We start from the raw sequence: 17,881 nt of genomic DNA, 5'->3' as shown, positions 1-17,881 counted from the left end.
ACAGACTCCAGGGAGACGTTTCTCATCTTTCTTTCTCACCCTGAGCTTTTTTTTGTTGTTGTTGATCTTGTTGTTTTGTCGGGAGTTTCCTGGTTTGTGTGTTTGATCATGCTGATCAAGGAATGTCTCACTTTGTTGTGCATTATTTTGATGAGTTCATCGGGTTTTTAAAGCAGTCGTAGCAGTAGGTTTGTTACCTTTAATTGTCGGTGCAAGCTATTTTTAGAACGGCGGAGCAGAGCCGTGAGCTGCTCAGAGCTACGCTACGGAGACTAATGGGATTTCTTGGTTTCCCTCATCAAACTCATGAATCCAACAACTCCACAACGCTCTGGTGGACAAGTTGTGACCTGCACATTCACCACGCTATGAGATAATAACAGAACGTTACCAGACAGAGTTGTTTTAGAGGTAAATGCAGAGACTGCTTGATGAAAAACTGCCCCAGACGGGAACGTGCATCAGCGGTTTTGCATGAATTTGCCTCTAAAACAACTCTGTCTGGTAACGTTCTGTTATTATCTCATAGCGTGGTGAGTGCAGGTCACAACTTGTCCACCAGAGCGTTTTGGAGTTGTTGGATTGTGTATTTGATGAGTTTGATGAAGGAAACCAATAAATCCCATTAGCCTCCGTAGCGTAGCTCTGAGCAGCTCACGGCTCTGCTCCGCCGTTCTAAAAGTAGCTTGCACCGACAATTAAAGGTAACAAACCTACTGCTAAAACTATAGGGATTATGGCAATGGGCCAATTTGCCAAAATGTTGAATTATCCCTTAAAAATGTTTCTATAAACCTGTAAAATTCACATTGTTCTCTACTGAAGGTGGATCAACTGGTTACATGGGGAATATATAAAAAAACAAACTGTATCTCAACCATTTCCAGGTTGAGTTTCTTTCCATTTACAGTCTGGTTTCAGCTCTGACCTGGATTGTCTCTCTCCTGCTGTAACAAAGTGTGTTTTTGGTCGGTGAAGAAGCTGTGAGTTGTATAAAGGAGGGAAAACATTTAAGCCTTTTTTTATTTTTTTTTTATTATTATTTGCTGAAACAACAGACAAAGTTGCAGCATTAAAACAGGCACCACAGTCTATTAATAACAACTGTTAGGCAGCGTCCACATCATCATCACACAACAAAGGACTTGAGCAGCATTTTTTTTTTATCAGTGTTAAAATAAATTTTTATTAAAAGGCCCCGGTGTTTGACGACTCTGACCTGATTGTCACCTCTCAGGATTATTTGTGGAGAAATTTCACCTTTTTGACTCTTTTTAAGGTTTCAGGAGTCGGGGAACGGACTCCCAGTGGAGCAGAGTGGAGGTTTAATGAGGACAAACACAACCTGTGTCTGTGTGTGTGCCTAAAAAGAGAGAGTTAAAACAGTAACGACAGATCTATTGCACATGTAACTGCACAGGTTAAAAACTAAAGTTAAAGTGTAAATAAAAGGCATCCGTGTGGTCGTTTCCACTTCACACTGTGGTGGTCTGATAAGGTGAAGCAGCCCGACGTTGGATATCAAGTCACAAAAACAGCACAAAGTCCTCGTTGGTGTGTGTGATCATGTGAACGCTCAATTATTATAGATATTTATTTTTCACTAATATAAAATCTCTTCTTAAAGCTTGTACTCGTCACAGAACAACAGTCCCTGTTCAGGGTCGATGATAAAATCATAACAGACTCACTTCAACCAGCTGGTCCCTCATTATTAGCACAGAAAATGTAACTTCCTTCACTTTAACAACATTCAGCCGGCTGATCGTACCTCGTCGTGATTGTGCACTACAGCGAGCAGCGAGGCGGACCGAGACCCCCACGCGGTCTCCGATCCACCCAGCTCTCCAGTCCGGAGATTTGGTAACGGCTTTTTAGGGGAGTGTGTGTGTGATTTATTTTGTTTCCTTCAGTTGGCTCCGGGGTCCCTCCAGCCGCCAAACGCCTTCTCCAGGTGGAGCGCCACAGCCAGGGTCAGGTGGTCCTGGTGCTTCCCGCCCACCACCTGCACCCCCAGGGGCAGCCCCTCCTCGTTCAGACCCAGGGGACACTGGGTGACGGGCAGCCCGAGGATGTTGATGATACCTGAGGACAGGAGGTAAAAGAGGAGAAAGAGTCCTGTAAGTGTAAAAGAAATCTACGATGTCGTGAGTTTAGTTTATTTAGATCCCCACTAGCTTTTGCAAATCAGCACAACAGATATTCTTCCTGGGGTCTTTTCATTTTCATGACAATACATACCAAATATAAAAAGACACATACTTAAAAGGGTATATATTATGGAAATATCACCTTTTGAAGGCTCTTTAACATATATTTGGGTGTTTGGCTTGCCTTCCGGCCCCTAAAATGTGACAATTGATAAAAAGAAATCTATAATTTTCAGGCTACCTAGGTTGAAATCCATGTGGTTTAACGAGCTGCTCCCTCGTTTGTCTGACAATGATGTCATTAGTTTTCGAATTTGCATAATACCACCCCTACCTGGGACCGGTAGAAGGGGTGGGGCGGGGCAAGCAGTGTCTCATTTGCATTTAAAGGGATGGGCACTGAAACCAGCTGTTCTGAACAGGGCTGTTTTGACAGGATGAAAAGAGCTGCAACGTTTGATCCTTGGGGTATTTTGACGGAAGCATGTCACAGTCTTGTCTTTAAGACACCTGGCCTGGGAACTATTTTAATTTGTGAAAAAGGGGCATAATATGTCTCCTTTAATACAAACAAATACACACAGAACACCAAAAGACGAACGCTAAATTACAAGCTCCTACATTGAATCATCACAAAACTTTTACTGTATATCCTGTCACACAAAGATGCCATGAACACTGAACAGGTATTTACAGATTGCCTGTTTGCAAATTATAGTAAATATAGATGCAGATGTGTGGTTGTGAGGGTGTTTTAAGATCACTGACCGGTGTAGGCGAAGTCGAAGGGTCTGAAGAGCGGGTGGTGGTGTTTCGGTGCCACTCTGGGGTGAGGGGGGTAAAGGAAAACGCCGTCGTTGCCTAGCAGCTCTGCCACCTCCTTCTGCAGCTTCTCCTTCTGCTCCATGATGAAGGCCGAGGGTTTGGACCCGTGGGCCATCTCCACCAGGCCCAGACCTGAGGACGCCACACGCACACACACACACACACACACACACAGAGGTCAGTTCAGCTGTAAAGCTACAACTTCAGGAGCTTCTGCTACAAATGATAATGATGTTAGGAGCTAATACTATAATAGAGATAATAATCTTTTTATGAACTTAGAAATAATTGAATTTACCAATAAAAGTTAATGTTTTGAATGACATGTTATTCTTCGTGAGATTAATTTGTCCCGACATAAACTTTTACTTTACTAATTTTAATAACTGTGTGATTGTGCACTTTGCAAACTGTTGGTTACTTGGTCTGTTATAAATAACTGATTTACAGATTATTTATTTCACAATATCATTTTTTAGCAGAAGTAACTAACACTTTATTGCTCCTTAAATATTAAAGGTGTACAGAAATGGCCGTTTGTCCTGTTTGTTGCGCCGAGTTGTCCCGAGCTGCAACACGAGTTTACCCGAGTGAGGAAAACGAATTTGATTGGTCGTTATCGAGCGGGCGGGATATTCAAAGCTTGGGGCGAGTCCGAGCTCCGTGTGTGTGTGCGTGTCTCAGACGTTTGAATGACGGATGACGGATCCAATATCAGTGGCTGGTGAATCGTGTACAGGCTGACGTATAATCCGTGCGCCTGCATTATCCAATGCGGAAAAAAAATACACACTTTCATCCCGGATTTACTCAAAAATAGAATTTTGCACAAAGTTTGGCCTACAACGTCTGAAAGATGAGTTATTACATTAATTTTATGATCCAGAGTGGGCTCAAATTCAATTTTCTTTTCTGTACACCTTTAACAAGTTAAAGGAGATAATAAAAAAAAGAGGAAATAAAACTTAAAGTTAAAATACGTGATGACAGTTTTACCGATAGCAGCCATGGTGTGCTCTGATTTTCCCATGATCCATTTCAGCAGCTCCCACAGAGGCCACGCCGGTCGTCCTGGTTCCCCCATCAGAGAAGCGAAAGGCACAGGAGGCTGAAGGAAAAAAAAAAAAACTTTATTGAAACCCAATAGTTTTGTTCCTGTTTCTTGTTGTGTGTGTGTGTGTGTGTGTGTGTGTGTGTGTGTGTGTGTGTGTGTGTGTGTGGTATCATCTTCACTAACAGACAGTCAGTCATGTGGTTTCTGTTTTCTGCTGCTGCCAGACTCTTCCACCAATAAAGGGACCATTATCACCGTGGTAACACTAACCTGTGTTGGCAGTGCATTGTGTCATCTCGACAGCAGGAACTCATTTACAACTAGAAACCATCGTCGTCTAATCGCCACCCACGACCGAGCGGAAGCCGAAGCAATGACACGTGGGTAATATTACTTCATTAGATTTACCCAGCAGTCATTCAGCGGACACGTGGTTGTGTTACTCTTATTGCTGCTGCTGTTGTTGTGGTGTCGTGGTGTCGGTGTCATGTGTCTGTTCGGTCACAGTGTGACAGCTTGACCTCGTTTGGGGACAAAAACAAAGTCCCTGTGATGTAAATGATCAAATTTAATGGTCAAGACTCGGTGTAGGGTTGGTTTAGGTCTCCAGGGAACCAATGTAGGTCAGTGTAATGTCTTCTGAGGTGATGGAAGAAATACTACTCTGTGTGTGTGTGTGTGGTATGCTGTGCCCTGGCAGCTAAACAGATTAGTAAACCGTTTCCAGGCAGCAGACTACAATAGGAGCTGTGAATACGGCTCGGCCTGCTTCTCCTTCACTGTGAAACAGGTTAATAGATGGAAGAGTCTTTGCAGCAGCTCTGTAACTAATGCCTGTTTTCCTCCCGTCTTTCCTGTTTCTCTCCATTCCAGCAGCAGGAAAACAAAACAAAACAAAAAACTGATGAATAATAATAATGATAATAACACTGGTTGGATCTCAGCGGGTTGAACCTGCCTTGCCCTCCTTATCAGGAAGCCCCATGTAGGTGTCCCAGATCTGGAAGCCGTAGCGGAGCCGTGGGAGTTGCACCTCCTGGACTTTCACTCCGAGATCGGCCTCGAGTCGCTCCACCACCTGGAAAGACATAAGAGAGACTTTTTATTGCACTTGCAATAGTAGCATAGATGTACAGGACACGTAAAGTAAGGAATAAAAATATATAAAGACTTCACTATGTACAAATAATAAATGTACTGTTATGTACAAAATATTATTTAAATAGATATAATAGTAATGTCAAGAATTAACCAAGAAATAACAATTAACTGCGTCATAATGTCTAGAAATAGACTAGAAATAACGGTCAATTTCATAGTAATGTCAAGAAATAACAATTGATTGTGTAGAAATACCCCAGAAATAGCCCATGGTCAATTAGACCAGGACTTGGTGGAGAAAAATTCAGGCCTTTCCCATAAAATGCAAAGCATGAAAAGCATGTGTAACCTTTTGCCTTTATGAAAAACATGACATTACTATGAAATTGACCGTTATTTCTAGGCTATTTCTTGCGGCCTGTCGACACATGTTGTTTGATCGGAGCTGTTGCACAGCGTAGGTGGACATGGATACAAGTAAGTGTACAGCTTGTATGAACTGAGCAAGATAAAAATACTCAAGGATAAATTATGCAGAAGGGAAAAACTTTATAAATACCGACAGCCGAGTGAGGTTAATGGAGTGTAACGGGAATAGTGGCTTTAAAATAACCTTCCTGATATATTTACAAGTAATTTGAGGCTCAGATTCACACCCCACCTTCCTCTGAATGTCCATGAGGTCTTTGTTGACGGGGTACGTCAGAGGACAGCCTCCGTCATGAGGGATGGTGAAGAAACGCAGCTTTTTTAGGTCGACCTTCGTATTCAAGGACAACCTGTGTGCAGAATATAAAAGTGTTGTTGCATCACATCCGTGTGGTGTTGAAAAATAAATATGACTGTGTGTGGATGGACAAAGACGACTCTTTTTTTTTTACATGTGAGCGTTGGGCCCGGCCATGATCTTCAGCATGGGCAGCAGGTCCTCGGCGTAACGACACATGGGACCGGAGCTGACGTAGTCGTCCTGAGTGCCGGAGGTAGGAGGGTACTGGTTCTCACAGGACACCACACCTTTACACACACACACACACACACACCCATATCAGAGCGTGATATGTAAATAAGCTGCAGCACCTGTTTGTTTGGGCTCGAGGGGGCAGTAGAAACAACTGTTGGTATGTTCACACAACATTTGCCTATTCACACGTCCAGCAGATATGGAGGCTTAGGGGATACAGGTTCTGTCTGTATCACATGTTAATGTTTAAGTACAGGACAATGGACACCGTTATAGTAGCGTATAGTATAAAGATATACAGGACATGATAACACGACCTGTCTCTTACCAGGAGTGGTTTTATGGCCAAATATCCCGTTGAAGAAACAGGGCATACGGATGCTGCCGCCGATGTCGGAGCCAATGCCGATGACCGCACCAGCTCCCCCCAGTAGACTGCCCTCGCCCCCTGGAGGAGGAGATAAACAGATTGTGGATCTCAGTCAGTCTCATTTATTCTCCCAGGTCTGCTCCCTTTTTCTTTCACTCCCAAACCAGAAGGCATCAGTGGACTTAAAGGGGAACTATGCAGGATTTTTACCTTCATTAAACAGCAGAGTAATTATGATGGTTAAATAAATGGCATGTACGTTGTTACAGGGAGAATGGAGGCTCTTTGGCTTCCACCTAGCGTCTCTGAAAAACTGGCCGAAAAACAACTTTGTAAGTCCCAGCTCTTGTCTCTGCGGCACCACGACACAAACTCGTCCCATAACCCGTGATCTCTTGTTTATGACAGTTAAGACTACAGAAATATACACGTTGTAACATCGTATATGATATAACATTATGTATCATTGTATTTATTGATTTCTCGCCGGCTTTGTTGTAAACAAATGCACATGGCCGAGAGGAGGGTTAGCAAAACAGAGGAAAAGCGAACAGACTTGCATAGTTCCCCTTTCAAAATGAGTCATATGCAACTTTAATCTGCTGCACGAAAAGGTTTACTGCCTACAGATGAATGTGGTGCTTCATTTATAAGACAAGACCTTTGTAATTCACCCTTCAGGACAGACTGGAGGCTACAGCGACTCGCTATCGGAAAACGACAAGACGGACGGGTTGCGGCAAGCATGCTAGTTTCAACAGAAGAAAAGGCATCGTAAGAGACGAGAGTTAGCACTGGTGTTGCTTTCCACCTCTGGAGACAGATGTTGGTGAGTACAGGAATGAATATTGATGCTGAACTAGCAATGACTGGTAGCTAAACAACTATAAATGCTACAAACGTAAACACACAAAAACGCTCCAAAAGAATTTGCCAAAAAGATGTAATGTAATAAGGCCAATATTTATTATTTATTTCTACATTAAAACACGTGAATTTACCGCACATGTAAGTGGTCAAAACATTCTGAATTAAATTAACTACTTAATATTAAATAAGAGCTCTAATCAGATTATGACGGAGTTCCCCTTTAAAGAACCAGAGCCTGTGTGTCTGCACTGGTGTGTAATATGATTATGAGGCAAAAAACCAGAGACTCAGCTGGAAACAAAAGAGACAGACTCCAACATGACGCTGCTCAATGTCAACAAAATGAACCTGATCCACCTCCCTGTTATCAGGGACTTAAAGGGATAGTTCAACATTTTGGAAAATTGGCCCATTGCCATAATCCTTATAGCCATAGCAGTAGGTTTGTTACCTTTAATTGTTGGTGCAAGCTGTTTTTAGAACGGCGGAGCAGAGCCGCGAGCTGCTCAGAGCTACGCTACGGAGGCTAATGGGATTTCTTGGTTTCCCTCATCAAACTCATCAAATATACAATCCAACAACTCCAAAACGCTCTGGTGGACAAGTTGTGACCTGCACATTCACCACGCTATGAGATAATAACAGAGGTTTTAGAGGTAAATTCATGCAAAACCGCTGATGTGCGTTCCCGTCTGTGGCAGTTTTCCGGCAAGCAGCCTCTGCATTTACCTCTAAAACAACTCTGTCTGAGCAGCTCGCGGCTCCGCTCCGCCGTTCCGACAATTAAAGGTAACGAACGTACTCCTATGACTATAGGGATTATGGCAATGGGCCAATTCGCCAACATGTTGAACTATCCCTTTAACCAACCAACGGCGGCTGACCTGAGCTTCCTCCTGGTATCCTCTCCAGGTCGTACGGGTTGTTGGTGATGCCGTTCAGGTGGTTGTGCGACTCGCACCACATGCAGAGCTCGCTGGTGTTGGTGACGCCCAGAGGGATGGCGCCCGCCCTCTTCAGCAGGGCCACGGGCGGAGCGTCGACAGTCGCCACGATCCCTCGCCGGGAGATCAGACCTGTGGTGAAGGGCATGCCTGCAAAAGAAGTATGGGAGACTGTTTTATTAGTTTGTGCAAACAGTAACTAACTCAGAGGTGAGATTATGAATCGGACCAAAGGTACGAGAGGCTTTTCACAACAAGGTTTCACAACAGGATTAACAGTGCTGCCTCTAAATCCTACATATCTATAATAACAACATCGCTCAACCGCTCCCTGAGCAGCTGCATGTTTCCACTGGGTGTGTGTCTGTGTTTATGTATGTTATCTGTACCAAATGTAATCATAGTAAAAGAGCCTGTGGTTTCCAAGTGCCTGACACCGACAGGGGATCAGGTTTCTGGGAGTTTACCCTGGAGGGCGAAGGACTCTTTGACGGAGAGGGGGACTCCCAGCAGAGGCAGCCGGTCCTCCAGCACCTCCTCTCCCCCCGTCTCCTCCTCGATCAGCTTATCCACCTGGGCGGCCTCCTGCAGCGCAGCGGCAAACCTGCACCGAGAGAGAGAGAGATGTAAAGGATATGACGCAAACTATAAATATGGCAGAGTTCAGTTTCAAAATAAAAGAGAGAGGTAAAATGCTACGACAACAGCTATTTACTCTTTATATAATAAATATACTTTTAATTAGAGACAAACACATGACTAATGATGACACCCACAGAAGGAATAATTAGAGACGGGAGGACAATAGGGCTGCAATTAGTTTCCATTATCAATTAGGCTAATGTGCGGATTATTCTATTTGATTGATCAGTTATTTTGCTCATAATGTCAAAAGGAACATTTCCAACAGCCCAGTGTAACATTTTGAAATATTCTGTTTAATAAAAAAATAAAATAAAAAATTAGGAACAGGAAAGGGTTAGAAAAAAAAGCTGAATTTAAAAAAAACAAAACAATTATTCAATTATTTAAATAGTGATCAGTAATCATTTAAATTTCATTGAGATTTTTTCTTGCCTGTCTTTTATCATGGCGTTCAGTAACGGGTTGACTTCCTGGATCCGGTCGATGTAAGCCTGCACCACCTCCACACTGGACACCTGCACAACATTTAGACTGCATGAGTGTGTGTTACCGTCAGTCACACACACACACACACTACAACACAGATTATACTGATTCTGTTTCTAATATGAAGTTTAAAGCTTAAAAACTACACAGTTGTAGCTTCAGCACAGTTTATTGCACCTTAGCCGTACATTTAGCTGAAAAAATATTAAATTTACTAAACTTCAAGCCTAGAAACAGACATTTAAGAGTCTGAAGCTGCAAAATATTTGATGCTTTAGCTTGAAATGTTCTTAATTGATTAACAGATTATTAAAATGGACTTGTCCAGTCATTGCAGCTCTGCACATGTTCATTTTCAGTGAGGGCATTGATGATTGTTTTCCATAGATTTATCATACATCCATAAAACCAGACAGAGCAGGTCAGGAGTCAGAAGGCTGCAGGCGGTCGGGTCAAAGTTTGGTGTCATGCACCCGACCAGCCTTATGTCAACAGTCTTGTTGTTCTTGGCACAGAGAGAGAGAGACACACACACTCTCTCTCTGACACCCTTAATACCATCATGCATCATATTAATGCTCCCAAACTGGTTTCATGAACATGACAATGAGTTTAGTGTGTTTGTGTGGCCTCCTCTACTCGGTCACCACTGTAATGTGTATGTGTGTGGAGAGCAGAGACAGGATCCAACCTGCTCCTTATAAAGTGCTGCATCAGAGTGTGTGTGCAGGTGTATTGTCAGTCCACAGGTGTCACAGTGCCACCCTCGGGGTTTTACACACTTAAAAACAAAATAAAATAGGAAAAAAAAAAAAACATCCTAACACAGGTGCAGCAACTGAGTTTGACCGTCATGTGGCTTTTCATTTAAAAAAAAAAAAAAAAGGGGGGGGGGGGGGGGGGGGAGTGTAGGCTAAATATAAATATTAACCATTAAAACAATGCTGCTATCTTTAGACCAGCTAACAGCTTTAACTTTATTGGGTCTAAAACAATCATTAACTGGAGATACCTGAGCGCTGAGTGGTTATTTATTAAACTACCTAACCAGGCTAAAGATGGGGCTGCTGTTACGTCGTAGCGTTGACCCGGTACACACCTCTTTTCTCCGGATCTTCTTGGCGAGCTGCGTCGCCGACTCCAGCAGCAGCGCGTTGCCGACGGCCGGCAGCCGCTTCCCGGCCGCGGCGCCGGGGCTGCGGGGAGCGAAGAGCCGGTAGAGGGCGAAGAGGACTCCGGTGAGCGCCTTCAGGAGCCACACCTGAGCCTTCTCCAGGCGGCTCAGGGCCATGTTCGCACCGCGGGGAGGCCGAGGGAGGACGGAAGGTCAGCGGTCACACGGCCGCCGTCACCTCGGTACTAACAGCTCCGTCTTCCGCTGGAGGTCCGGACGGAGCTTTTATACCCGCCGTCAAGGCGGCGTCGCTTAGTAACGAGCGAGGAGGACATGACAGGAAGTAGTGTAGCCTTCAAAATAAAACCACCGGAACTGCTTCACATAGAAAATTCAGAATAAATGTATAAAATACCACCAGAGGTACTTTAAAACGTATTTTGGTTCAGCACAATTTGATCTCAAGTGGGCCAAACCAGTAAAATAATAACGTATAATAACCTAGAAACAACAAAAACTCGAAACCCTTTACTTAAAAAAAAAAAAAAACAGCATGATGATGAGTTGATGTTAAAATCCTGAATCTATATCAAGGGTGTCAAACGTGTCAAAACCGGCCAAGCAGGGGTCCTATCCGTCCAACAGGATGAATTTGCCAGAAAATTACATAGAAGACAGAAAAGGCATGATATTGTTGAAATTTCACATATTTTTCCTCAAGAAACTTCATGTTGCTCATAATGTTTTGTAAAAGGATAGTTCATTAACTGTTAACATCTTAATAATGTACTTGTATACTTCTTTGTACAGATACAAAGGGATTTACAGGCCACTAATTACTTGATAATGTCAAGGAATAGTCAAAAATAACAATTAACTGCATAATAATGTCTAGTAGTAGGCTAGAAAATGGTCAATTTCATAATAATGTCAAGAAATAACGATTGATTGCGTAGAAATAGCCCAGAAATATGATATTGGTCAATTGCAAAGACTTGGTGGAGAAAAAGCATGAAAAGCATGTGTGATTTTTTGCCTTTATGAAAAACATGACATTACTATGAAACTGACTATTGTTTCTAGGCTATTTCTTGACATTACTACGCAATTAATTGTCATTTCTTGGCTATTTCGTGACATTATCAAATAATTAGTGGCCTGTAAATCCCTTTGTGTCTGTACAAAGAGGTCCAAGTACATTATTAAGATGTTAACAGTTAATGAACTATCCTTTTACAAAACATTATGAGCAACATGAAGTTTCTTGAGGAAAAATATGTGAAATTTCAACAATATATCATGCCTTTTCTGTCTTCTATGTAATTTTCTGGCAAATTCATCCTGTTGGACGGATAGGACCCCTGCTTGGCCGGTTTTGACACGTTTGACACCCCTGATATAGACTCAGGATTTTAACATCAACTCATCATCATGCTGTTTTATTTTATTTTTTTTAATGAAACATTTTCAAATTTTATCTACAGGGAAAACACAAATCATCTTCTGTGGTGCCTCCTGTGGTTAGACTAACAAAGAAAAAGTTACTTGATTTAATTATAGTTTTTATACGGTGAGCCAAAGGCAATTTCCTACCACGCTAAATAATACAGATTAATTGTATTGTATTTAAAATCGCTGTTGCACAATCAAACATTAAATTCACAGATATATAAATATAAAAGAGGTTGATTAAAGTGCATTGACAGAAAAAAGAAAACGTGGATAATTGGACATCAAAGTTATACTACTAATGTCATCAAGAAATCAATTATGTCTTATTATCGGTTGATAAGACAAGATTGTCTTCATCATTTGGGGAAATTAACAATGCATCCTTCAATACAAATTATCAAATTTAGCTCCAGCTGCAAAATTAAAGTGCATCACTTTCTGTTCATGTCTTGTTTTTTTGCATGAGAAAGGAGCAGAAATTAGGCTGCAGTGCATCACCAGTGTGTGAGCAGTAGAGGACAGCATGGCTGAAGGCTGCAGATGCTTTCATCCCTGTTTGAACATTCGCAGCACGTCGCTCTGACTCTGTCTCTGCAATGCAGGTCAGTGGGTTAGTGGAGAATCTGCTGCTGCCGTCACGTCCACTGGTTCCTGTCAGTTCTGCTGCTGCTGCTGCCGTGTTTCACTGCTCCAACGTCACACGCTACACACATGCAACTGATGGAGGGGTTTCCCACAATGCATTTAGTGTTTGGTTTAAGGGCAGTGCAGGTTATTTTTCTCTCTCTGTAAATTATGTAAATTAGACAATTTAAAACACACAAGGCCTACATTCACTGTTTCCACATTGAGGCTTCAGTAACAATCCATCTGATCCAATAATGTAATTTATAGCTACGTAACAATCTCAGTCTGCAGATGCTGTTGATTCTGTCAGCATATTAGACTGATAATACCCCTGCTAATTTATATTTTTGAAGCTATACATCTGAATTCATCCACCACATCATAACAATATCAAATAGTAATGTATGATCTGATGTCACCTGATAGTATTTATGTTAAATTTCAGCTTCTGTAGCTTTAGTTTAAAGTAAAAAAAAAGAAAAAAAAAAAAAAAGTGGCCTAATAAATGCTTTACTAATGACAGAGAGGGGGTTGTGCTCTTATCATGTTGTTGAAAAACTTCATATTAGGGTTTGACTGTGTGAGTAATAGCCATATAAGATCAATAATATCCCCAGAATGGCTGCATGCGTACACCCTGCTGAGCTATTTATTGATCCTTGTATTTCAGGAGGAACTAATTTCACAGCTCGTTTTGAGATTAACAGACGACGTTCAGAGACAGGAAACTTTCTTTTTTTTCCCCAAAGGATTGTGTCATTTCTGTTAACAGAAGGAAGTGGCCGTTTGTTGTTGTGCACACTTCTAAAAAATGTTGCAACCTTTGGAACAAAAACATTGACTTAAACCTTTTCATTCATTAACACACAGCAACTGAGAGAGTTTATCTGACCACATTTTGAAGAGACAGCCACAGAATTAGAAGAGAGAAATGCTCCTCCTGAGTAATATGGGGTATACGCCCTGTCGGAAAAACACAACACAAACATATCACCGTCCCAACCGAGTGGAGAAAAACAGATCGTTCCTCACCTGTAAGGTGAAACCTGAGGCGCAGAAAACTACCGGGCGTGTAGAGACAAGAGGGAAGAGACACAATCGACAGTGTTTGTGTTCCTGTGTGTCGGGCTCATCGAGCTCTGCTGCTGGGACCGAGCAAAAGAGTGAATGTGATTGCATGAAACTGAAAATACTCTGGGTTTATGCAGTGTGTGTGTGTGTGTGTGAGCCATGCTTGATGGGAACTTTAAACCCTTTGTGAATGGAGGCCTTTGGGGTAAAGTGATACGGGGTCAGTGAACAACAGGAGAGGGCTTTGGGCTCTTTTGTATTGATTTCCGTCTTCTTTCGTGTCTCTGTTGTCATGGGACGGACGCCACATGCCATCGACCAATAGCTCGTTATTATTGTGACTCTCGTATTGTACACACACAGTAGGGAAAAGTCTGCAACACCTGAGACTTTCGCTCTTTCAGATTAATCACATCACACGTCTGTGTTTGGATTAGATGAGAAGTATAAACCCAGACCATGGATAATTCAATATGAGTTATATGTTTTCCATTGAGTCGGGTGTATGTTGTTTGACATTGCCCCTGTGCCCTCTGTAAAGCCCCTCCGGTTACCTTTACATTTCATTTTCTTAACGAGATCACGGTTCGAACCCCCCTCTGTTTAAGTGGGCGGTAATTTACTTTACTGTTCCTTTGTTGATGAAGCAGCACTTCACTTTGATCCACTTTCCGGCACCTCCACGAGGCCCTGGAGACCAGTCTGGACTGATCTGTCTGTCCCTCTGGGCTGAAAAGATTTGTTTTATGAGCCTAAGTGACCATTTTCATTAATCAGAATTCAAAGTAGAAGAGTTTTTCCTTCATTATTCTTCATGGGATGAAACAAGAAAACAGAGCACCTGGGGGGTTTTCACTCCAATCAAGAACTACTTCATTTATTTCACATAGTGTGGCACCTTAGTGATGTAATATTGACTCACTCACTGATAAATGGTCCTTCAAATCAATATTTAAATACTAAAAGATCCAATTTTACTCAATACGTTTACAAGGAGGTGGAAAATGTGCAATTTAATTTAGTTTTTGATGTAAATGTTGACCTTTGAGAATAAGAAAAACAAAACTTCAGACACATGTTTAATATCACATGTGGAAACTACATGAAAGTGAAAACGTATAGATATAGATTAGATATAAATAGAAATCAACAAAATTCCGCCTTTTATAGAAGAAAACATACCGTACGATATAATATATGATTATTTTTATTATTATGTTATGTTATACACTGTTGCTAATGGAGTTGGAATAATTTTGGTTTTTAGACATATTCCTCTTTTTATTCCTGTTATATTGTGGTTTAATTTTCACAGTGATACGTTTGGAAGAGATTGATCAATAACGTTTTGAGAAGATATACACTTTACATATCAAGAATAAATCACTTTGTCCAAAATCATTTCATGAGAAGATGTAAAAAAAAAAAAAGAAGTTTTATTCCAACTTCATGGGCAAAAGTGTTTTATATTATATCGTATTATATTACAGCAACATATACAGTATGCTCCTTGGGTAGAGGTATAGGGGTACCAGCCTTTAAAATGTATATATTGTCAAGGTCAAAGACTAGATTTGTGCATGTGTGTGTGTGTGTGTGCGCCACATACATCATCTCTATGTATTATGTATAGCTGTATGTAATAATGTGGTGGTTTCCCCCAACACCACCAGCAGCAGCAGCAGCAGCAGCATGACCATCTCCAGGAGTCTATTTATCTATTTGGCAGCAGCCTTTTATCCATGATGAGAGGAAGAGGGGGACGAGGAGAGGGGGGGGGGGGGGGGGGGGGGTGAGGTGGACCATGTGGCAACTCCTCCACCCCCCACCCACCCACCCTGTCACGCCTGCACCTCCTTCAGGGACCGGCACGCGGGCACATGAAACAGCTGGTGTGCTCCAAAAACCAATTACGAAGGCCCCTGGCCCCCCGCCCGGCTGCATGTACAGGGTCGGGCAGGAGGTGTGTGGGGGGGAGTGTGTGTTTGTTACTTAGCACCCAGAGACGAGCTTCTAACGAGGGGCCGCCGCTGCTCAGATGGGGGACGCAGCAGCAGGTCCAGGATATAGATTTGCACCGTCCAGACCTGCATGTGTAGTATAATGTAGGTGGAAATGTGTAATTTCAGATGCAGCAGGAGACGCCTGATGTTGATGTTTTATTTACTGTGTGTGTGTGTGTGTGTGTGTGTGTGTGTGTGTGTGTGTGTGTGTGTGTGTGTGTGTGTGTGTGTGTGTGTGTGTGTGTGTGTGTGTGTGTGTGTGTGTGTGTGTGTGTGTGTGTGTGTGTGTGTGTGTGTGAGCTCTACAGAGACGTGCAGGTGTGAATCACAACAGGAAAATCAGATATAATGAAGTGTTCCTCGATGTGGAAGTGAGGACATCGTCATCGTCGTCATCATTTCCTGACAATCCCTGTGAGTATAAACTCTTGTGGATGTGTGTGTTGTAGTCCTACGTCTCCCATCGTCCTCTTTGGAGATTGATCTGTCAGCTCAGGTGTTGGATTTGGATGCAGATATTGATCCGCCTCCCGCTGGGCGTCGTTAAAACTTTTCAGCAGGGGATCTGAAGGAGAACCACACGAGACGGCCTCATCCAAATACATTTTTTGTGGTTATGTGTGTGTGTGTTCCCCTGTGAGGACGTAAGAAAGATGGACTCTCACATTGATTTGGGGCCCTTGTGCTGCTTGTTGAGATAGTTAGTGTCAGATAAATAGGAGGTCTATTAAAATCACATTGATTTGGATCTGCCAATAACATTAATTGGTTTTTGTGTGGGTTTTTTGTTTAGGTCGATTTATAAAGAATATATGAGAAATTGAGGAAGACAGATGTTTCTGTGAGACTGCTGCATGAAGCTTAATGCCTCCATGTTCACTAGTGTAGTTTATCTTAGCATGTTAGCAGAAACAGGATTACAATTTTATGAACTCAACATTTTTATCTTGTAGTGGCGATTATGAGGTTTTTTAAAATAATTTATGCAGAGACTGCTTGCCAAAAAACTGCCCCCGACGGGAACGCACATCAGCAGTTTTGCATGAATTTACCTCTAAAACAACTCCGCCTCGTAACGTTCTGTTATTGTCTCATAGCGTGGTGAATGTGCAGGTCACAACTTGTCCACCAGAGCGTTTTAGAGTTGTTGGATTGTGTATTTGATGAGTTTGATGAGGGAAACCAAGAAATCCCATTAGCCTCCATAGCGTAGCTCTGAGCAGCTCGCGGCTCTGCTCCGCCGTTCCAAAAATAGCTTGCACCGACAATTAAAGGTAACAAACCTACTGCTGTGACTATAGGGATTATGGCAACGGGCCAATTTGCCAAAATGTTGAACTATCCCTTTTACAACATACGCATCCTCTTTTTGTATTATGCCTCGTGTTAAATTCCCCAATAGAGTAGGCTATCTTACATTTTTTGTAAACCCCTCCATATTTTGTCCCAGTATTCTTTTAACTTTTGGCAGGACCAGAATATGTGTGTATGGTCAGCGTCCATGTGACCACATGCCCGACGCTTATGAGTTTAAAGTTGTCCCAACTCATCCTTAGAAGTGGAAGTTGTTGAGATATGTCACTTAGAAACAAGAATGTGACCTCGTGGTGCAGTAAATAAAGCCAGGAGGTCATGGCTGAAAACGAGAGTTCAAACTGCTCATGACATTTTTTCAGGAAGTGGAAGGAAGTTATGACCTGGGGTGGACAGGAACTAACTACTTTGTACTCTTCTAGTTTTTTGTATAACATTTACTCCATAATACTTCTCTGGAGTACAGAAGTACTTGTATGTTGAAGCAGAGCTTTAAATGCACAAATTAATCTTCTTTTATTTTGAAAATGCAGTAGACCACACGCAGGACAACAAGCAGCTTCTACAACACTTATCTGTCATGTTTGAGCCTGTCACTGTTTCAATAAAGTTACATTAGATAAAAGATCACAATCTGAACCAGAGTCACAGCATCTACTTTGTTGTTCCCGTAGGGAGGTTCGTTTTGGATTCGGCTACAACCTGCACACATTCCTCATACTCCGCATCAAACATCAGAAACACTGATAACGTTGCTCAACCCTGTGGCCTCAAGTAACATTATTTAAAAAGCTTGATTTATGTCGGTAGAAAAATAATAATACATTTTAAAATGTGTTTAACATACATTTGGGGACTTAATCTTTCCTTGAGGGCAGGAGTTTTAACATG

General features: G+C 42.1%; 1 protein-coding gene across 1 annotated transcript; it reads right to left on the bottom strand.

Moving 5' to 3' along the window:
• Positions 1 to 1,017: 1,017 nt before the first annotated feature.
• faah2b (fatty acid amide hydrolase 2b) lies at positions 1,018 to 11,011 on the bottom strand. Its single transcript, XM_083992927.1, has 11 exons — positions 10,509 to 11,011; positions 9,356 to 9,438; positions 8,746 to 8,882; positions 8,219 to 8,428; positions 6,423 to 6,542; positions 6,012 to 6,147; positions 5,792 to 5,909; positions 4,988 to 5,107; positions 3,972 to 4,083; positions 2,919 to 3,107; positions 1,018 to 2,085 (listed from the first exon to the last, which is right to left on the bottom strand). Exons 1-11 carry the CDS (start codon positions 10,698 to 10,700, stop codon positions 1,910 to 1,912), a joined length of 1,593 nt encoding a protein of 530 aa, XP_083849053.1. The 5' UTR covers positions 10,701 to 11,011; the 3' UTR covers positions 1,018 to 1,909.
• Positions 11,012 to 17,881: the final 6,870 nt, after the last annotated feature.

This window comes from Trachurus trachurus (assembly GCF_905171665.1).
Source record: "Trachurus trachurus genome assembly, chromosome: 18".
NCBI classification, from domain to species: domain Eukaryota; kingdom Metazoa; phylum Chordata; class Actinopteri; order Carangiformes; family Carangidae; genus Trachurus; species Trachurus trachurus.
Note: the sequence above shows the minus strand (reverse complement) of the source record. Positions and strands in the feature narration are given on the sequence as shown.

Coding starts and splice junctions, on each gene's coding strand:
- faah2b (XM_083992927.1), bottom strand. CDS start 10,700: ATGGCCCTGAGCCGCCTGGAGAAGGCTCAGGTGTGGCTCCTGAAGGCG. Junction 8,883..9,355: donor AACGCCATGATAAAAGACAG/GCAAGAAAAAAT, acceptor CTCTCGGTGCAG/GTTTGCCGCTGCGCTGCAGG. Junction 3,108..3,971: donor GCACACCATGGCTGCTATCG/GTAAAACTGTCA, acceptor TGGCGTCCTCAG/GTCTGGGCCTGGTGGAGATG.